General features: G+C 44.0%; 1 protein-coding gene across 2 annotated transcripts in view; it reads right to left on the bottom strand.

Moving 5' to 3' along the window:
* Positions 1–23,130, bottom strand: part of CTTNBP2 (cortactin binding protein 2) — a 206,261-nt gene that overhangs the window by 154,355 nt on the left and 28,776 nt on the right. For both annotated transcript variants that reach the window (XM_077265000.1, XM_077265002.1), the window contains exon 2: positions 581–688. In XM_077265000.1, coding sequence (XP_077121115.1) covers positions 581–688 — 108 coding nt within the window. The remainder of the gene's footprint in view (positions 1–580; positions 689–23,130) is intronic.

Raw genomic sequence — 23,130 nt, 5'->3', positions numbered from 1 at the left:
GGTAGCTCACCATGACAACAGTGTAGAAATAGAACATAGATTCTAGGAAAAGAACCCTAGTGACGTCATCATTATACTACCACCCAAACTGCAGATGAATGTGACACATACAGGTTAGGAAAAACAGGATATTAAAATAAACCTTCTAAAAAAAAAACAGATGTAGGCTCCTAGGATTTGGTCATGTAATTGAAACATTATGGAAATATAACATCTAAAAACTGCTAACATATTTCTGTAGAGAAGGGAACCAATATCATGGTACAAGGATCACACTTATCGGAGGACTGGTACACCAGTAATATATGTTAGGGCCAACTGAGGACAATGCTCTGTAGCTAGCACCTCAATGACATCAAACTAACAGACGGATTACAAGGGGCCCTAATAATGTTACAATGTTTGTGACTCTCTCCATGGCCAATTCTACACATAAGTATCAAACCTAGGTTCCCCAATGGTTTAGTAATCCGAATATCTGTACATTTTGATACTTTATACATTTTCTACTCTGTACGCTCATTAAAATGTGTATTGCATTATTAAAAAAACAAGACACAGCATGAGAAATAAAACTTACCCTTAATGCTTCTATCACAAGGTCCCTTGCTTCCAACTCTCCTTCTAATATACTTAAAAGAAAACGCAGTTCCGGCTTGCTCAAGTTTTCCATATTAAAATCTTTCGCCTACAAATTGAAAAGAGAAGTCATTATAAAAACAGCTGATTAGACGCTTCTGACCGGCATGTTCTGAACAAACAATGGCAAAGATTTATCAAAACTGGGAAATGTGGAGGAGTAGCTTATTACATTAACTTAAGTGTGAGAACTGGAAAAAATATTGTTTATCATGTTAGTGGTAATAAAACATTAACCCCTTCCTTCAAAATTAATTTTATTTGGCTATTTTCTTTTCCCCCTTTTTTCCAAGAGCAATTGTTTTTTTCATATTATTAGTTTATAAATACAGTATATGTGTGTTTGTGTGCATATAAGTGCATGCTGTGAGTAGGTGCACCTGGCTGGCTCTGCCTTTAACCAGGCCACGTGTCACCTTGGTCAGTCAGCTGGGGGTAGCTAACCACACCGGATAACGAGAGAGAGACATAAGCCAGAATACCGCCCTGAGAAGAGACTGTTGTATGTCCCAAGACCTTGCCCTTCGGATATATGTATATGGAGCTTCAGTAGACTAAGGGTAGGGGCCCACGGTTAGTAAATCCTGCGGGTTGGACGCTGCGCACTTGCAACTCTCAATCGTTGGTAGGGGATCAAATACTTATTTCTCACTGCAAAATTCAAATACATTTATTCAATGTGATTTTCTGGATTTTATTTTTGATATTCTGTCTCTCAATGTTAAAATTAACCTACCCTTAAAATTATAGACTGTTCATGTCTTTGTCAGTGGGCAAACTTACAAAATTAGCAAGGGATCAAATACTTATTTCCCCCACTGTATGAAGCCCAGGCCCCTATAGCAGAGATTCACAACAGCAATGAAATGTTTAAACAACAGTGATCAGAGGTAGCTGTACTAGATAGAGGCAGGTGTGGCAGTGAACACACATGGATTCACCAGCGTTCGACAGAAGTCAGCGTTTTGGACGCAGCGAACACATGCTGCGTCCAAAGCGCTGCTACTTCTGGGTCATGGGCACTTAGCATAAAACATCAAGCGGAGCCCGCCCATTCATCTATGTCAGGAAGTGGTTAAAGGATTTTTCCAGGGGCAACAACAAAACAAAATCACTAAAGTCAATAAATGCAAAAAAAAGAACAAAACTATTACATTCCTTTTGGCGCTAGTGTTGCATCTATGGTACTTGCTGACATTCTCTGTGTATTTCCCTGCTGTGATCACATATGACTGCTGGAGCCAATCACTGACCTCAGAGGTGATGCTGAAGTCTACGACACAAGACCACTGTAGAAAGGTAAATAGAGGCTAATGCAGACCACCCGACTGGTGGTACTCCGGTGACTGGAGATTCAACCAGCTACCCTAGAGTTTAGTATTTCATAGCATTTACTGCCTTTAGCCAAGCCAGTTGAAAATGGACAGATTTTGCACCTATTTTATTCCCACTGCTCCACTGAGTATTTTTTTTATTGTAAATATGCCATACATCTCCGGAGATGTGGACCTTGTTATTAAGTGCTCATTTTCATTTCATTGACAAAGGAGAGTGGCTCACAATTCTCCGTGGGCATGTCTTTAGCCTATTATTCTGTGAGCCATGCCCCTTTGTAAAGACCACAAAAATTAGCACTAAATAAAAAGGTCCATATCAGCTCACCAGTGCAGATAATGATCCACAAGGGGTGTGGAGCACGGACAAAATCTGGCTCTGGTTTCAGATAAGCATGAGGAGGCAGACAAAAAGTCTAGTTAAAGTCCAGTTTTTAGAGCATTTAAATAAATTATGTTTTTAATATTTTTTCACTTGTTTTTCTAAAAGAACATTTTTGCGTTAGCTGGATTTTTTATCTTTTTTTCTCTCCATGTCTTTAGAACCACATGGCACTCAGGGGAGCAGCGGGAATAAAATAAGGCCACTTTTCACCGGGTGACAAGTCCTTTTTAAGACAATAGAGATAGGCTAATAATGCCACCTACAAGTTGCACGACTGTACAATAATTGCTAATGACACTGGAGTCATACAAAAGTCATGAAGTCTGGTGTAAAAAACGGTGGTCTTAAGAAGGATGTGTGCTGGAGGTAGACGCTCTCGATTCATGAAGAAACCTCGATGTGATCCTCACTACAAATCTTACTCCAATTTAGAACTGGAATAAGATTTGCTGCTTGAAGAAGATCGCTGCTTGTCATGAATTTGACAGGTGGAGGGTTACCACTCCCCGTCCTACCCACTTTGTTGAAGCTGTGCAAAAATGGTGTGAGAATCGAATCAGAAATATGATACCTTAAAATCAGGATGCCTGAAGGCTGTTTACTTATCGAGAGATTGATAACACGTTTCCATGTGGAAAATTGTTCTCATTGTTGCTACTATTGTCCTTTTCCATCATCCCATATGTCCAACCTTGGATTCAGGTTCTCTGTCGATACTGTTACACCAAAAGCCCAACAGATATACAACAAGGCCACAGAATGTTTACGTTCAAAAATTGGAAATGTATTAATAAATAGAATAAAATATATATTTTTTCACATCACAATACAACAAGATGCCTCCAATCCAATAACCGGTACTAAATGCGTTGCAGGTGTTTAGCCAATGACAGTATTAAAGATATATAAAGAACATTTCCATATTGTCATATGACCTATATCCTGTGGCTAAAAATACGTAAGCTACTTACGGGTAGCGGTGTTTTTCAGGAGCCCATGACAGCACCACGAGAGGGGATCCGCCCTTCAGGGACAGGAAACCTTCAGACATAAAAGGGCGGCACCTCTCTCCTCCGTCAGTTGGTTTACAGAGCATGAGAGAATCTCCTAGGTTAGTAGCATATCAACATTAAAACATGGTACAATTCACCCAGTGAATAAAACTTAGGACCTAATGTAAAGAAGGTGCTGACCCAAACAAGAAAAGAGGGTAGGGAATATAAGGGTGCTGTCATGGGCTCCTGAAAAACACCGCTACCCGTAAGTAGCTTACGTATTTATTCAGTCGCCATGACAGCACCACGAGAGACTTTCAGAGAAGTAAAAGAGACTAGGGAGGGATAACTGCTTCAAGCACCCTTCTCCCAAATGTGAGATCTGAGGAGCTACCCAAATCTAGTCTATAGTGCCTAAGAAAAGTAGACGGAGAAGACCATGTGGCCGCCTTACAAATGTCTTCAATCGATACTTCCGATCTTTCTGCCCAGGAAGTAGCCATGGCTCGAGTGGAGTGAGCTTTTATACCCTCCGGGATCTGCACACCACCTGCTGAATAAGCCAGAGAAATCGCCTCCCTGATCCATCTAGCTAATGTGTTTTTGGACACCCTAAGTCCTTTCCTAACCCCTTGGAAGGATACAAATAGGGAATTATCCTTCTTCCACGCATCGGTAACCGAAATATATTTAAGAAGACATCTTCTCACATCTAGCAAATGGAATTTTCGTTCTTTATCATTAGTGGGGTTAGAACAAAACGAAGGCAAAACAACTTCCTGTAGTCTATGGAACTTTGAGGCTACTTTCGGAAGGTAAAGAGGATCAGGTTTTAAGATAACTCTGTCTTCTCTAAACTGCATGTATGGAAGCGGTCTAGCCTGCAGGTCACTAACCCTTCTTGCGGACGTGAGTGCGACTAAAAGGGCAGTTTTGAAGGATAGGATTTTAATTGGCACTGTGTCAATAGGTTCAAACGGTGCTTCCATTAGAGCGGAAAGCACAAAATTTAAGTCCCACGGAACCAATTTTTGTTTAATTAGAGGTCTGGACCTAGACGCGGCCTTGAAAAATCTGGATATCCAGTAATTATTGGCTAATTTATTATTATACAGAGCCCCCAGAGCTGATACTTGGACTCTGAGAGTGCTTGTGGCCAATCCCATCTGTAACCCTTTTTGCAGAAATTCCAAAATTTTCTTGACACAGATTTTTTGGTCAATACGTGACCCTGAAACCTCTAAAAAAAATTTCCAAATTCTAACGTAGATATTTGTTGTGGATGGTTTTCTACTTTTTAGTAGTGTGTTTACAAGGTCTTGAGAAAACCCCTTTGCTCTTAATAGTGACCTCTCAAATTCCACGCCGCTAGATGCAAGTTGGCGACTCGTGGATGGAGAATTGGGCCCTGGGAGAGGAGATCCGATGTTTCTGGGAGAATCCACGGCTGAGAGATGGACATTTTCCTCAGCCAAGGAAACCATGATCTTCGAGGCCAGAACGGGGCTATCATGATTACCCGGGCCTTGTCCTCCCGTATCTTCCTCAGAACTAATGGTATTAAATTTAGAGGGGGAAAGACATAAGCGAGATCGAAGTGCCATGGAATTAGGAGAGCATCCACTGCGTAAGGGTTTTCTCTGGGATTTAAGGAGCAGAAACGGTGTAGTTTCCGGTTTTCCTTGTTCGCGAAAAGGTCTATGTCTGGGCACCCCCATAAGCGAACAATCTGATTGAAGATAGTCTGGTTCAAGCTCCAATCTCCCTGACCGAGTTTGTTGCGGCTTAAATAGTCGGCCATGACATTGAGTTTCCCCTTTATGTGGAGAGCCGTGAGAGACAGAAGGTGTTTTTCGGCCATCTGAAAAATATGATCCGTAACATTCATTAATGAATTTGATCGGGTACCCCCTTGGTGATTAACCCCTTCACCCCCAAGGGTGGTTTGCACGTTAATGACCGGGCCAATTTTTACAATTCTGACCACTGTCCCTTTATGAGGTTATAACTCTGGAACGCTTCAACGGATCTTGGCGATTCTGACATTGTTTTCTCGTGACATATTGTACTTCATGATAGTGGTAACATTTCTTTGATATTACCTGCGTTTATTTGCAAAAAAAATGGAAATTTGGCGAAAATTTTGAAAATTTTGCAATTTTCCAACTTTGAATTTTTATGCCCTTAAATCACAGAGATATGTCACACAAAATACTTAATAAGTAACATTTCCCACATGTCTACTTTACATCAGCACAATTTTGGAACCAAAATTTTTTTTTGTTAGGGAGTTATAAGGGTTAAAAGTTGACCAGCAATTTCTCATTTTTACAACACCATTTTTTTTTTAGGGACCACATCTCATTTGAAGTCATTTTGAGGGGTCTATATGATAGAAAATACCCATGTGTGACATCATTCTAAAAACTGCACCCCTCAAGGTGCTCAAAACCATATTCAAGAAGTTTATTAACCCTTCAGGTGTTTCACAGGAATTTTTGGAATGTTTAAATAAAAATGAACATTTAACTTTTTTTCACAAAAAATTTACTTCAGCTCCAATTTGTTTTATTTTACCAAGGGTAACAGGAGAAAATGGACCCCAAAAGTTGTTGTACAATTTGTCCTGAGTACGCCGATACCCCATATGTGGGGGTAAACCACTGTTTGGGTGCATGACAGAGCTCGGAAGCGAAGGAGCGCCATTTGACTTTTCAATGCAAAATTGACTGGAATTGAGATGGGACGCCATGTTGCGTTTGGGGAGCCCCTGATGTGCCTAAACATTGAAACCCCCCACAAGTGACACCATTTTGGAAAGTAGACCCCCTAAGGAACTTATCTAGAGGTGTGGTGAGCACTTTGACCCACCAAGTACTTCACAGACGTTTATAATGCAGAACCGTAAAAATAAAAAATCATATTTTTTCACAAAAATTATTTTTCGCCCCCAATTTTTTATTTTCCCAAGGGTAAGAGAAGAAATTGGACACCAAAAGGTGTTGTACAATTGGTCCTGAGTACGCTGATACCCCATATGTGGCGATAAACCACTGTTTGGGCGCATGGGAGAGCTCGGAAGGGAAGTAGCACCGTTTGACTTTTCAATGCAAAATTGACAGGAATTGAGATGGGACGCCATGTTGCGTTTGGAGAGCCACTGATGTGCCTAAACATTGAAACCCCCCACAAGTGACACCATTTTGGAAAGTAGACCCCCTAAGGAACTTATCTAGATGTGTTTTGAGCGCTTTGACCCACCAAGGGCTTCACAGAAGTTAATAATGCAGAGCCGTAAAAATAAAACAAAAATTTTTTCCCACAAAAATTATTTTTTTAGCCCCCAGTTTTGTATTTTCTCGAGGGTAGCAGGAGAAATTGGATGCCAAAATCTGTTGTCCAAGTTGTCCTGAGTGCGATGATATACCATATGTGGGGAGAACCACTGTTTGGGCGCATGGGAGGGCTCGGAAAGGAAGGAGCGCCATTTGGAATGCAGACTTAGATGGAATGGTCTGCAGGCGTCACATTGCGTTTGCAGAGCCCCTAATGTACCTAAACAGTAGAAACCCCCCCACAATTGACACCATGTTGGAAAGTGGACCCCCTAAGGAACTTATCTAGATGTGTGGTGAGCGCTTTGACCCACCAAGGGCTTCACAGAAGTTTATAATGCAGAGCCATAAAAATAAAACAAAAATTTTTTCCCACAAAAATTATTTTTTAGCCCCCAGTTTTGTATTTTCCCGAGGGTAACAGGAGAAATTGGACCCCAAAGGTTGTTGTCCAATTTGTCCTGAGTGCGCTGATACCCCATATGTGGGGGGAAACCACCGTTTGGACGCATGGAAGGGCTCGGAAGTGAAGGAGCGCCATTTGGAATGCAGACTTAGATGGAATGGTCTGCAGGCGTCACATTGCGTTTGCAGAGCCCCTAATGTACCTAAACAGTAGAAACCCCCCACAAGTGACACAATGTTGGAAAGTAGACCCCCTAAGGAACTTATCTAGATGTGTGGTGAGCGCTTTGACCCACCAAGGGCTTCAAAGAAGTTTATAATGCAGAGCCGTAAAAATAAAACAAAAATTTTTTCCCACAAAAATTATTTTTCAGCCCCCAGTTTTGTATTTTCCCGAGGGTAACAGGAGAAATTGGACCCCAAAAGTTGTTGTCCAATTTGTCCTGAGTGCGCTGATACCCCATATGTGGGGGGAAACCACCGTTTGGATGCATGGAAGGGCTCGGAAGTGAAGGAGCGCCATTTGGAATGCAGACTTAGATGGAATGGTCTGCAGGCGTCACATTGCGTTTGCAGAGCCCCTAATGTACCTAAACAGCAGAAACCCCCCACAACTGACACCATGTTGGAAAGTAGACCCCCTAAGGAACTTATCTAGATGTGTGGTGAGCGCTTTGACCCACCAAGGGCTTCACAGAAGTTTATAATGCAGAGCCGTAAAAATAAAACAAAAATTTTTTCCCACAAAAATTATTTTTCAGCCCCCAGTTTTGTATTTTCCCGAGGGTAACAGGAGAAATTGGACCCCAAAAGTTGTTGTCCAATTTGTCCTGAGTGCGCTGATACCCCATATGTGGGGGGAACCACCGTTTGGATGCATGGGAGGGCTCGGAAGGGAAGGAGCGCCATTTGGAATGCAGACTTAGATGGAATCGTCTGCAGGCGTCACATTGCGTTTGCAGAGCCCCTAATGTACCTAAACAGTAGAAGCCCCGCACAAGTGACCCCATTTTGGAAACTAGACCCCCCAAGGAACTTATCTAGATGTGTTGTAAGAACTTTGAACCCCCAAGTGTTTCACTACAGTTTATAACGCAGAGCCGTGAAAATAAAAAATCTTTTTTTTTCCCACAAAAATTATTTTTTAGCCCCCAGTTTTGTATTTTCCCAGGGGTAACAGGAGAAATTGGACCCCAAAGTTTGTTGTCCTATTTGTCCTGAGTACGCTGATACCCCATATGTTGGGGTAAACCCCTGTTTGGGCACACGGGAGAGCTTGGAAGGGAAGGAGCACTGTTTTACTTTTTCAACGCAGAATTGGCTGGAATTGAGATCGGACGCCATGTCGCGTTTGGAGAGCCCCTGATGTGCCGAAACAGTGGAAACCCCCCAATTATAACTGAAACCCTAATCCAAACACACCCCTAACCCTAATCCCAACAGTAACCCTAACCACACCTCTAACCCTGACACACCCCTAACCCTAATCCCAACCCTATTCCCAACCGTAAATGTAATCTAAACCCTAACCGTAACTTTAGCCCCAACCCTAACCCTAACTTTAGCCCCAACCCTAACTGTAGCCTTAACCCTAGCCCCAACCCTAGCCCTAACCCTAGCCCTAATGGGAAAATGGAAATAAATACATTTTTTTTATTTTTCCCTAACTAAGGGGGTGATGAAGGGGGGTTTGATTTACTTTTATAGCGAGTTTTTTAGCGGATTTTTATGATTGGCAGCTGTCACACACTGAAAGACGCTTTTTATTGCAAAAAATATTTTTTGCGTTACCACATTTTGAGAGCTATAAATTTTCCATATTTTGGTCCACAGAGTCATGTGAGGTCTTGTTTTTTGCGGGACGAGTTGACGTTTTTATTGGTAACATTTTTGGGCACGTCACATTTTTTGATCGCTTTTTATTCCGATTTTTGTGAGGCAGAATGACCAAAAACCAGCTATTCATGAATTTCTTTTGGGGGAGGCGTTTATACCGTTCCACGTTTGGTAAAATTGATAAAGCAGTTTTATTCTTCGGGTCAGTACGATTACAGCGATATCTCATTTATATTATTTTTTTATGTTTTGGCGCTTTTATACGATAAAAACTATTTTATGGAAAAAATAATTATTTTTGCATCGCTTTATTCTCAGGACTATAACTTTTTTATTTTTTTGCTGATCATGCTGTATGGTGGCTCGTTATTTGCGGGACAAGATGACGCTTTCAGCGGTACCATGGTTATTTATATCTGTCTTTTTGATCGCGTGTTATTCCACTTTTTGTTCGGCGGTATGATATTAAAGCGTTGTTTTTTGCCTCGTTTTTTTCTTACGGTGTTTACTGAAGGGGTTAACTAGTGGGCCAGTTTTATAGGTCGGGTCGTTAGGGACGCGGCGATACTAAATATGTGTACTTTTATTGTTTGTTTGTTTTTATTTAGGTAAAGAAATGTATTTATTTAATATATTTTTTTTTTTTTCATTATTTTGGAATATTTTTTTTTATTTTTTTTTACACATTTGGAAAAATTTTTTTTTACTTTTTTACTTTGCCCCAGGGGGGGGACAATACAGATCGGTAATCTGCCAGTTTGCATAGCACTCTGACAGATCACCGATCTGAGAGAAGTGCAGGCTGCTTCACAGTGCCTGCTCTGAGCAGGCTTCTGTGAAGCCACCTCCCTCCCTGCAGGACCCGGATCCGCGGCCATCTTGGATCCAGGTCTGGAGCAGGCAGGGAGGGAGGTAAGACCCTCGCAGCAACGCGATCACATCGCGTTGCTGCGGGGGGCTCAGGGAAGCCCGCAGGGAGCCCTCTCCCTGCGCGATGCTTCCCTGCACCGCCGGCACATCGCGATCATGTTTGATCGCGGTGTGCCGGGGGTTAATGTGCCGGGGGCGGTCCGTGACCGCTCCTGGCACATAGTGCCGGATGTCAGCTGTGATAGTCAGCTGACACCCGGCCGCGATCGGCCGCGCTCCCCCCGTGAGCGCGGCCGATCGGCTATGACGTACTATCCCGTCGAGGGTCAGATAGGCCCAGGTCACCTCGACGGGATAGTACGTCTAAGGTCACAGAGGGGTTAATATAGGCTACAGTCACTTGGTTATCTGAGAGCACTCTGACATGTCTACCCTGAAGATGTATGAGGAAACTACTTAAGGCACGTTCCACTGCTAACAACTCTTTTAAGTTGGATGCCAAGTTCTGTTCGGATTGGGACCACAGTCCTTGAGTGCAACTATTTCCCATGTGCGCTCCCCATCCCCTGGGGCTAGCATCTGTAGTTATTATTCGCGACACGTCGTTTGTCCAGGGAACCCCTCTACATAAATTTGTTGTGAGTGTCCACCAATATAAAGATTGTATAGATTCAGTAGATAGTGAAAATATACTGTCCAGGTGTCCTGACAAGCAACGGGTGTTATGTAATATGTCCCACTGCAGCGGCCTAGTGTGATACTGGGCCCAGAGAACCGCCGGGATACACGATGTAAGGGACCCCAAAAGAGACATTGCTTTTCTTAGCGAGATTGATGGGTTGTTAATTATTTTAATCACCAATTGAGAAATCGTATCTACTTTTGCATCTGGAAGGCGGCATTCCTGTATGCTAGAATCTATGACCAGACCCAAAAACTCCTGTATCCTAGAGGGTTGTAACCGGGACTTTTTAAGATTAATTATCCACCCCAATTCCTGTAATACTGATGTTACTTTCCCCAATTGGTCAGTACAGTGTGATTCCGAATGACCAACGATCAGCAGGTCATCCAGATAGGGTATTATTAAGATGTCCTGTTCGTGAAGGTGTGCCATGACCTCCACCATTACTTTAGTGAATACCCGGGGTGCGACCGCGACTCCAAAGGGAAGTGCTCGGTATTGGAAGTGTTCTATAGAGCCATTAATTGAAACTGCCACTCTGAGAAATTGTTGGTGGTCTGTGTGTATTGGGATATGGTAATAGGCGTCTTTTAAGTCCAAGACAACCATGAAGCAGTTGTTAAATAAGAGCTTTATTGCCGTTTTTACCGACTCCATTTTGAAGGAGGGAATCAGCAGAAATTTATTCAGACCTTTCAAATTAATGATTGTACGGAACGATCCATCAGGTTTTTTGACCAGAAAGAGAGGGGAATAGAACCCCTTACCTTTCTGTACCGTGGGTACTCTAACCAGCACACCCTTTTGCTGTAGATCCCGGACCTCCGATTCTAGAGCCAGCTGTTCTGTGGAGGAAGAACGGACGGGCGTTATACAAAATTTGTTATAGGGAAAAGTCTGAAATTCAAATCTTAGACCAGCCGAGATGAGACTGAGGATCCATGGGCTGTTAGAAATTTTCAACCAGGCAGGGAAGAAGGCTGAAAGTCTTCCCCCCACCTGGTCCAGCAGTCATTGAGGCTTTTTATAGTCCCGAGAGGTGTCAAAGATATAGCCTCTACCTCTTTTTCTGTTACTGTCCCGTCTGGATCTTTCTCTAAATGATCTTCTACGGTTGTACCATCCTTTGTTGTATTCCCGTCTATATGGGGGTTTTCCCAGGAAGGGGAATCGGTTTTTTATTATCACCAGCTTTCTCTAATAATTCGTCCAGTACAGGTCCAAACAAATGTGTCCCCTCACAGGGAATGCCGCACAATTTTGACCTTGCCTGTAAGTCTCCCGGCCAACATTTAATCCATAAAGCCCTGCGGGCTGCATTTGATAGAGCCGAGGACCTTGCGGCTAATTTTACCGAATCTGCCGAAGCGTCTGAGAGAAAAGCTGCTGCCTCCTGAATTATAGGAAGGGAAGACAGGATTTCACTCCTAGGGACTTTGCTCTTAAGTTGGTCTTCTAGCCGGTCAAGCCACACCATTAGTGACCGAGCTGTACAAGTGGCTGCAATTGCTGGTCTCCGAGATCCTGCTGCTGTTTCCCAGGTCCCTTTAAGAAAAACGTCAGCCTTTCTATCTAACGGGTCTTTTAAGTTGCCCAAATCTTCGAATGGTAGCGAGGATTTTTTACATGCTTTGGCCACTGCTGCGTCTAATCTCGGGGCTTTATCCCAAGAGGACGATGACTCTTCCTCAAAGGGATACCTTCTCTTGAATGCCGGTGGGAGTGAACCTTTCCTTTCAGGCTTCTTCCACTCCTTTGTAATTAGAGTTTTTATTTTCTCAATGACCGGGAAAGATCTACGGGATTTTTTGTCCAACCCTTTAAACATTATGTCCTGCATAGACCACTCTGACTGAGGCTCCTCAATCCCCATAGTGTTATTTACCGCTTTAACTAGCCGATTCACTTTATCAAGTGGCAAACAGGAATATCCTGATTCAACGTCTATAGATGAAGAGGAAGACGGAGAGGAGTCCGAGGTTAACTCAGCCGAGTCTGACTCAATTTCTGAAACTGGGGAAGTAAGTTTCTTCCCTTTAGAATTTGTCTTTTGGGAAAGAGACCTAATAGAACCCCTGACTTCTTGTCTAACCATATCCCTCAAGGTAGACGTAAGGTCAGAAGCTTCTTCCTCTATAAGGCGCTGTATGCAAGGCCTGCACAGTTTTTTCTCATAAGCATCCGGGAGTAGATCCCCACACTCGCCACATTCCCTGTGTTTGGACTTGGCGGTACATTTTCTCCCCTAATAAGGATAAAGGGGGACATAACAGGGACATAGGATCACTAGGTGAACTTTCACGTAGATCACTTACCCAGATGCGTAGTGAATGGTACCGTAGATAATGGGGTGTCCTTCCTGGCCAAAGTAGTCTTATGACCTGAGGACTTGCTTGACTTTTGAACATTTTTGACTCCACCAGCGCGACTACTGCCACTAGATCGACGCTGGGAGATGGCACGGGTCTCTTCAAGAGGCTGAGGCTGCTGCCGCACCTGCGGTGCTTCCTGCTCCGGCGACTCCATTATAATAAAGGGTCAGAGACATGCAGCGGCCGCCATATTTCCCTTAAATACTGCCCCCAAGCGGTACCACCCCCAGATGGGGGTCAGCAGGATAATCCAGGTGCCCTGCCCGGTACACATCTAATTGGCCCCTACTGCTAGAGCCGCGCCCCCAGCCCAGGCCTCGGCACACCACCGCTCCTGCCCCATAACGCCGATAGGCCCGCACGGCGATCGCGCGTGCGCAGCCGCGCCAATGGAGCACGCCGCTGCGTCACCAGAAAGCGCCGACGAGGACGTCGCCCGGGAACGCCCCTTCCGGTTACAGGCGCTCCCACCGAAAGGCAGGAAAATAGAACCGCCCCATCCGGCGCGGCCACCGCGCATGCCCAGCCGCGTTAATGGACCGCGCCGGCCGCGTCATTAGGAAGCGCCCCAGAGACACCACCGGGACGCCCCAGCACACGCGGCGAGCCCACAGACATATGGCCGGTGCAGAGGCAGGATGTGACCGGACCCGAGGCGCAGACATAGCTCCAGAGCAGGTAGCCTATACTTACCTCGTACCTGTAGCAAAAAAGGGTCACCCAGAAGCAAGCCATGTCTGAAGGCTGCTTCTCTCTGCTGTCACCTGACACAAGCAGTCCCCCTGCTGTGTGGTGCTTCCGGCGCCCTGGCTAGTCCGAGGTAGGGGCCCTCCCGCTACCTGCATTGGACTACCAGGACTGGGAAATCTTCCTTAATCTTCAACCTTCTTCATGAGGTCTTGTCTGAAGAGGTTCGCCTGTCAGGGACAGGAAACCAACTGACGGAGGAGAGAGGTGCCGCCCTTTTATGTCTGAAGGTTTCCTGTCCCTGAAGGGCGGATCCCCTCTCGTGGTGCTGTCATGGTGACTGAATAAATGTATATTTATGTTCTAATAGGTTGCTAGGGAAAACCCACTATGCTCAGGTGCCAGTAAGGCTATACAAAAGGGCTATAGAATGGCCTATATCGTTTATGTCAAAATTGCAAATAAACCCCAATCTAATTTGTGGCCAAAGCACCATGTATTCAAAAGCACCCGAATTCTGTGCACTCAGTTTGACAAAGGTGTTACACAGGGGAACCCCAGCAATAGCCTAATCAAGAACCATAATTACCTCTGCACACTCTCACAAGACCGGTAAGATACCCCTACGCGCGTTTCGATAAGATTCTTCTTCCGGGGCGGGAGAAGAATCTTATCGAAACGCGCGTAGGGGTATCTTACCGGTCTCGTGAGAGTGTGCAGAGGTAATTATGATTCTTGATTAGGCTATTGCTGGGGTTCCCCTGTGTAACACCTTTGTCAAACTGAGTGCACAGAATTCGGGTGCTTTTGAATACATGGTGCTTTGGCCACAAATTAGATTGGGGTTTATTTGCAATTTTGACATAAACGATATAGGCCATTCTATAGCCCTTTTGTATAGCCTTACTGGCACCTGAGCATAGTGGGTTTTCCCTAGCAACCTATTAGAACATAAATATACATTTTTAGCCACAGGATATAGGTCATATGACAATATGGAAATGTTCTTTATACACTCACCGGCCACTTTATTAGGTACACCATGCTAGTAACGGGTTGGACCCCCTTTTGCCTTCAGAACTGCCTCAATTCTTCGTGGCATAGATTCAACAAGGTGCTGGAAGCATTCCTCAGAGATTTTGGTCCATATTGACATGATGGCATCACACAGTTGCCGCAGATTTGTCGGCTGCACATCCCAAAGATGCTCCATACAAGGCAGGATGGATCCATGCTTTCATGTTGTTTACGCCAAATTCTGACCCTACCATCCGAATGTCGCAGCAGAAATCGAGACTCATCAGACCAAGCAACGTTTTTCCAATCTTCTACTGTCCAATTTCGATGAGCTTGTACAAATTGTAGCCTCAGTTTCCTGTTCTTAGCTGAAAGGAGTGGTACCCGGTGTGGTCTTCTGCTGCTGTAGCCCATCTGCCTCAAAGTTCGACGCACTGTGCGTTCAGAGATGCTCTTAGGCCTACCTTGGTTGTAACGGGTGGCGATTTGAGTCACTCTTGCCTTTCTATCAGCTCGAACCAGTCTGCCCATTCTCCTCTGACCTCTGGCATCAACAAGGCATTTCCGCCCACAGAACTGCCGCTCACTGGATTTTTTTTCTTTTTCGAACCATTCTCTGTAAACCCTAGAGATGGTTGTGCGTGAAAATCCCAGTAGATCAGTAGTTTCCTGAAATACTCAGACCAGCCCTTCTGGCACCAACAACCATGCCACGTTCAAAGGCACTCAAATCACCTTTCTTCCCCATACTGATGCTCGGTTTGAACTGCAGGAGATTGTCTTGACCATGTCTACATGCCTAAATGCACTGAGTTGCCGCCATGTGATTGGCTGATTAGAAATTAAGTGTTAACAAGAAGTTGGACAGGTGTACCTAATAAAGTGGCCGGTGAGTGTATATCTTTAATACTGTCATTGGCTAAACACCTGCAACGCCTTTAGTACCAGTTATTGGATTGGAGGCATCTTGTTGTATTGTGATGTGAAAAAAATATATATTTTATTCTATTTATTAATAAATTTCCAATTTTTGAACGTAAACATTCTGTGACCTTGTTGTATATCTGTTGGGCTTTTGGTGTAACAGTATAGTGAATGTGTTCTTGATTCCTTTCTTTTTGGACTAATATGTATAAATCTCTGTCGATACTGTATGATGATCTGATGGAAGATTGGGCAATATAAAGTTTCCAATGGTGCCACCTTAGGGTACGTGTCCACGTTCAGGATGGCCGGCGGTTTGGACGGAGCGGCAAACCCACTCCGCCCCCTTCTTTGACGCGATGATGCCGGATGTGTTCATTGCACACATCCGGCATCATCGCACCCCACACATAGGGCCCTGTGTTTTACCTTGCGGCGGCGCAGCGTCACCGCAAGGTAAACGGACATGCTGCGATCTTAAATCGCAGGGCCGCCGGATGCGTGTTACCACGCATAGTAGAGACGGTATTTCATAAAATCCCCTCCACTATGCTGTAATATCTGGACGCTGCGTGTTACCTGGAAGCAGGTCATCACAAGTGGAAGCAATGAAGAAACCATTGCATTGCTACAGATATAGTTTAGAGGGAATCTGTCAGTAGGATCAGCCCTCCTAAACCATCTATATGGGCATGTAGGTCATAGGAAGCTGAATAAAATGATACCTTGATATCTGCAATCTGATGTCTTATTTCAGTGAAATCCATGTTTCTCTTTTTATGTAAATGAGCTGTTCAGAACACTGATCTGCATGAGAATCTGCCTCCAGAGATAATTTTAAATGAAAGGGGCCATTACCAGTGTGAGACATGTAATGACTGACAGTCTGTTCTCTTGGTTTACATGTCTCACACTGGTAACGGCCCCTTTCACTTAAAATAAGCTCTGGAGGCAGATTCTCAGGGAGATCTATGACTGGCCCATAGATGTCCCTGACAGATCTATGTGCTTATCAGCTCATTTCATTTACATATTAAGAAAAATGTGGTTTTCTGTAAAATAAGACATCGGATTAAAGATATCAAGTTATCATTTTATTCAGCCTCCTATGACCATATGCCCATATAGACGGCCTAGGAGGGTTGACCCTACTGACAGATTCCCTTTAATGATCATTATATCTATGGTTAGCATTTTTGTGTCTTTGTGTACTCTGGTGATCCCTATAGTACAGGCACAATATAAGATAGGCAACTAAGTCATTGCTTCAGATCCCATACAATGTACCATACTTGACAAAGCAATATTTTGAAGCATCTGTTTAATACAAAAACTGAAACTAAATAAAGTATGAATATTAAAATCACAGAATATAACAAGAATGATGGAAAAGAAACTCTACATTGTGCCTAAATCCAAAGCAAACAGCATGAAAAAAGGGAAAATGTTACATCTGTAAGGACAACATCATGGAAAAGGTTATTGACTTTCCTTTATGCTTATAGGACCAATATAACCCCATGTTTAAATATTGACATTTCACCACATTCATTACAATTATTCACAGCATAGCACGCGCTCCTGATACACACCAAGCCCTACAACTGCACGTTCTGTATATATTAAAATATTGGCCGCGTTCCCAAAAAATTGCAAGCATCAACCCTTTCAAACACTTCAATGGAGACATGACGCTGTAGTGATCCAGTCTTAAAGACACACAACCCAAATAGTGTTTCATTAATATTTGATAGGCAATGGAAAAAATATGCATTGGTCTGCAGAAATTTAGAAAAATAAATACTCCCTATGCTTCTGCGTGTTTCATCTCCCAGGCATCTTGCAATAAGTGTCAATTGCTTGTCAGCGTTTACTGTGCTGTAAAACAGCCATACTACTGGGCTGCAGAGAAATGTAAAAATGTATGAATGCTTGATAAAGTACAGATACTGTAATGGACGGCTATGGAAAATCCAAGGTGCAGGGAAATGACTGTTCCTTTCCATTGTTTTCTTCCCTGGCCGGGGATAGGGGTCACCTGACGATGAGACTATAATGACTGTACGGAAAGCGTATTGTTACAGGAAATAAAGAGAATGTAGTCATTTGGATTTCCCCACAATAATAATTGTATAAAAAAAGGAAATATTGTGAATCATGAAATAGCCAAGCACTGTAAACAGCCTGTGGCTCAACATACTGCACAGCCTGATGATTCTATGGTTCAGTGTTGTGTCAGACAGTTAACATGACCCGTGAACCCCATGTCTCTGCCACCCACTCATGTCCTTGGTGGCCTGGTAGGTATTTTACTGGTTCAATTGATTCCACGCTTTTTATTGCTAATAACCTGAAGACACTGAGAAAAGAAATGGTGCTGGCTCACAATTCACAACACGTCAGCAACCACTATCACTGAGCGCTGACACAAGTAGAAGCAGCCTTAAAAAGCAAAGGAAAGACAGAAGAGACCCCCACAGCTAGTATTTGTGTAGTTGTAGAGGTCTCAGTGCCTTTAGTCACTAACTACTAGCTTCTACCATTCCTTATACCCCTCTGCTCCGATAGGAGATGATACATTTGACATTTTTTCAAAAATGAAAATGAAAAGTTGGAGGATGAAGAAGAAAAAGTACACATTATTTCGATCAAGGTGCATATTAGAGAAAAGTCGCCTGAACTCACTAATGTTGGGGTGAAGAAGCCTCTAAAGAAGGTTAAAAAAAAAAAAAAATGGACATTTGTCCGTGGCTAGCGTGCACATGGGGGAATAAATAAATGTTGGCTGTTTGACCAACAATTATGTCATGAGTGCTTTGTCTAACTTTAGGAGCGGTGATTAGGTTACAAGAACGTGACAGTTTTATGGCAGTTCCTGAAGCATAACTGTTGAATTCTAAATGTTACACTAGTAACCTCCAAAATGCTATTTACCTGTATATATAGTGTTAGTTTACAGGTAAATCGCACTGTAAACATGTTGAGACGCCGGAGACGCCGGAGGACAGACACCGGAATGTGAGTATGTACTGTTTGTTTTTTTTACGTTTACGCTGGTAACCAGGGTAAACATCGGGTTACTAAGCGCGGCCCTGCGCTTAGTTACCCGATGTTTACCCTGGTTACAAGCGAACACATCGCTGGATCGCTGTCACACACAATGATCCAGCGATGTCAGCGGGTGATCAAGCGACGAAAGAAAGTTCCATACGATCTGCTACGACGTACGATTCTCAGCAGGGTCCCTGATCGCTGCTGCGTGTCAGACACTGCGATATCGTATGGATATCGCTAGAACGTCACGGATCGTACCGTCGTAGCTATGAAAATTGCACTGTGTGACAGTACCCTAAGGGCGCAGTCAGACTGTAGTGTTACCCGTGTGAGGATCGCAATCCTCGGACGGGCCGTTGGCTCTCCTGAGCGTGACAGCTGCCATGCTCAGGTCAGAAGAGGCGCCGGCCGGTCTGACGATTGCGATGTGATCTGACTGCACTCTTACTGGAAGCGCGGCTATGGGCAGAAAATTACATTTTATTCTTCCCGCAGCCTTCCAGTTATGAAAGCAGTGCAGGGCGATATAATAGTCAACACTAGCTACATGGCGAGTGGCCTGTTATCATTACCCTTGCACTTACAGTGACAGCCGGCTCTGCACACATGCTGTACAGACACTGCGGAGCAACCTGTCACTCAAAATGCAAGGGGCATGAGAACAGCACACTGTGTAGTGAGTGGTGACTAACAGCTTCCTGCACCGCCCCAATGCCTGGAAGTGTGCGGCTACAGCCTAAAACTTAAAGGGAACCTGTCAGGTCTGATAACGCTATTAACCTGCAGATATGGTGTTAATATATTACTATTGCATTATGAAAGTGTGGCATGGGGGGGGGGAAAATAAACTCTACTTTTGTCCTTAGAGCCACCGGCTATCAGTCATGCAGGCATGCCCGATATGGTGACAGTCAGCGGCGGCTGTAGGCATGCCCTGGCACTCTGACTGACAGCCGGATCTGAAGTGCATCAGTGCACAGGAGTCTGTATAGTTCATTTTCTCCCAGTACCTTGCTGTCAAGCACTGCGGCTGGACACCTTCATAACGCTATTAACCTACAATTTAACTCTATATCTGCCGGTTAATAGCATTAACACATATGGCTGGTTCCATTTAATATTTTCCTTATAACCAGATTTGCAATAAAACACTATTTACATGTAGACTAAAGGTACCTTCACACTGAACAACTTTCCAACGAGAACGACAATGATCCGTAACGTTGCAGCGTCCTGGATAGCGATCTCGTTGTGTTTGACACGCAGCAGCGATCTGGATCCCGCTGTGATATCGTTGGTCGGAGCTAGAAGGCCGGCACCTTATTTCGTCGTTAGGTCGGTGTGTATCGTCATGTTTGACAGCAAAAGCAACGATGCCAGCAATGTTTTACAATGGTAACCAGGGTAAATATTAGGGCCGTGCTTAGTAACCCGATATTTACCCTGGTTACCATTGTAAAAGTAAAAAAAAAAAAAATTACATACTCACTTTCTGATGTCTGTCACGTCCCCCGGCGTCCGCGCTGCTGCTCAGAGCTTCCTGCACTGAATGTGTCAGTGCCGGCCGTAAAGCCGAGCACAGCAGTGACGTCACCGCTGTGCTCTGCCGGCCCTGACACATTCAGTGAAGGAAGCTCTGAGCAGCAGCGCGGACGCCGGGGGACGTGACAGACATTAGAAGGTGAGTATGTAGTGGTTTTTTTTTTACTTTTACATTGGTAACCAGGGTAAATATCGGGTTACTAAGCGCGGCCCTGCACTTAGTAACCTGATGTTTACCCTGGTTACCCGGGTGCTGCAGGGGGACTTCGGCATCGTTGAAGACAGTTTCAACGATGCCGAAGTCGTTCCCCTGATCGTTGGTCGATGGAGAGAGCTGTCTGTGTGACAGCTCCCCAGCGACCTAAACAGCGACGCTGCAGCGATCGGCTCGTTGTCTATATCGCTGCAGCGTCGCTGGGTGTGACGGTACCTTTACACTATCTGCAGATAAATAAACTTTTTGGAGGTGATTGGCTCACTTTACCTTCATTTGCTAATAAGAATGGTATAAATACAATACAGATAAGATACAAGCCAGATATATCATTCCAGGAGCATGGTTGACCAACAAGAGGAAAAAAAAAAACAGCATCAAAAACGCGATAAAAACATACAGTAAATGCAATAAAAAATGCAAGTAACCTATGGTAATTGAACAGGTGCAGAAAGGGTGCAGAAATTCTGCAACATCAAAAACTCAACAAAAGCTCATCATGGGAACGTAGCCTAACAGAAAACAACCCAAATAAATGTCTGCAAGCAACTTCTAACACATTAGCGGTCATATTTAAAAATTAAAGTACGGTATACTCAAGAGCAGAGAATTGTTTTACATTACAGATGACTGAAGGCTCTAAATTGGTGCAGAACCCCAATATGTACCACATTTATGGCACTTCTTGTGAATATGCCAGTCATGTCTTCAATGGAAATACCTCATCTATGGCCCACATTTAGAACAATTTTTGTTTTCTGTACATCAACGAACAGGATAAATTCAAAAACCTTTATTCAGCATGTAAAGCCATGATTAAAATAATAAAAGAACCTGACGCGTATCTGGCGCGGTGGTGGCGCCCTTAGTCATAGAATGGCAAAACGTGGTCATATATAGAAAAAAAGTGAGCCAATCAAAAACAGCAAAGCCTAATTATATTAGTATGCACAAGCAGTGTGCTGCACTGACATCAGAAACATCAAAGGTGCAAAAAAAACAACAATATATATATATATATATATATATATATATATATATATATATATATATATATATATATATATATATATATATCCGTGACAGACAGAAGGACAGACAGAAGGACAGACAGACAGAAGGACAGACAGACAGAAGGACAGACAGACAGAAGGACAGACAGACAGAAGGACAGACAGACAGAAGGACAGACAGACAGAAGGACAGACAGACAGAAGGACAGACAGACAGAAGGACAGACAAAAAGATGGAAGTGACCCTTAGACAATTATATATATATATATATATATATATATATATATATATATATATATATATATATATATATATATATATACATACATACATACATACATACATACACTGTATATTAGCATTTTTTTTACTCATATGACTTATTATATATTTACTTTTTTTTTGCACCTTTAGGCTACTTTCAGACATAGCGCATTTTTGAGCGCTATTTTGCGGGCGCTTTTCAAAAATGCGCAATGTCATTTTCGTCTGCCGGCAAAGTGAATGAGAAATTCACTTTGCCGTTCAGACACACCGCAAAAAAACGCGGCGCTTTTGTCTGCAAACACGCCGGCGTAAAAAGAATTGACATGTCAATTCTTTACGCAGCGGCGTGTCTGCGTAGCCCCATAGGGCCCCATATTACCTTCCACACACAGCGCCTTTGTCCTGGGTGTCGGCGTCTTTGTACGGAGGGGTTGACACCCAGGACCGGACGTGACGTCGGACAGGAAGAGGGAAGCCCCCGCCCCCCAGTGAAGCAGCATGGAGTGTGTGTGTGTATATGTGTGTGTGTGTGTGTGTGTGTGTGTGTGTGTGTGTGTGTGTGTGTGTGTGTGTGTGTCCCCATGCGACGCTAGTGCCACCATTGTGCTAAGTCGCCGTATGGGACTACTACTCCCATCCGATATTAGGATGGGAGAGTTGTCCCTGTGTCCGGCGACTTAGCACAATTGTAAAGTTACACAAAACACCTACACACAATACACATACATGACACACAGTACAGTACATACAACATATAACACAGAGTATATACTCACCAACAGCACACTTGTAGGCGAAGCCCTCGATCCTCCAGGAAAAAATCCAAAAATAATAAACCAAATCCATACTCCCTGTCCGCAGAATCCATAAAACGAGTGTCCCACGCCGATCGGCTGCTCTCCGGCGATACACTGCCAGGAGCGAAGCTCCTAGCAGTGTATCGCGTACTGTTCCGGAGTTCAATGACTCCGGCGTCTCGGTTAACAGCAGTACAGCTGCGTTGAACTTTCCCACGCAGCACTGCCGTTAAGCGAGAGTGCCGGGGTCAATGACCGCCGGTAAACTCGCTCGCGCATGCGCAGTGACACACCGACAGGAACTATGGCTCCTGTCAGTGTGTTGCTGCAGCCGTGGAGAGCAGACATATCTCTGGATGTGTCTGTTCTCCATGGAAAATCTTGATACGTGGCACTTAAATATGTGGCAATTAAATACGTGACACGTGGCACTTATACGTGATACGTGTCACTTAAATACGTGGCACTGAAATACGTGATACGTGGCACTTTGATACGTGGCACGTGTCACTTAAATACGTGGCACTGAAATATGTGGCACGTGGCACTTTGATGCGTGGCACTTTGATACGTGGCACGTGGCACTGAAATATGTGGCACGTGGCACTTTGATACGTGGCACGTGTCACTTAAATACGTGGCACTGAAATATGTGGCACGTGGCACTTTGATACGTGGCACTGAAATACGTGGCACTTTGATACGTGGCACGTGGCACTTAAATACATGGCACTGAAATATGTGGCACGTGGCACTTT

Source organism: Ranitomeya variabilis, chromosome 5 (assembly GCF_051348905.1).
Source record: "Ranitomeya variabilis isolate aRanVar5 chromosome 5, aRanVar5.hap1, whole genome shotgun sequence".
NCBI classification, from domain to species: Eukaryota; Metazoa; Chordata; class Amphibia; order Anura; family Dendrobatidae; genus Ranitomeya; species Ranitomeya variabilis.
This window is presented reverse-complemented; position numbering and strand designations above follow the sequence as displayed.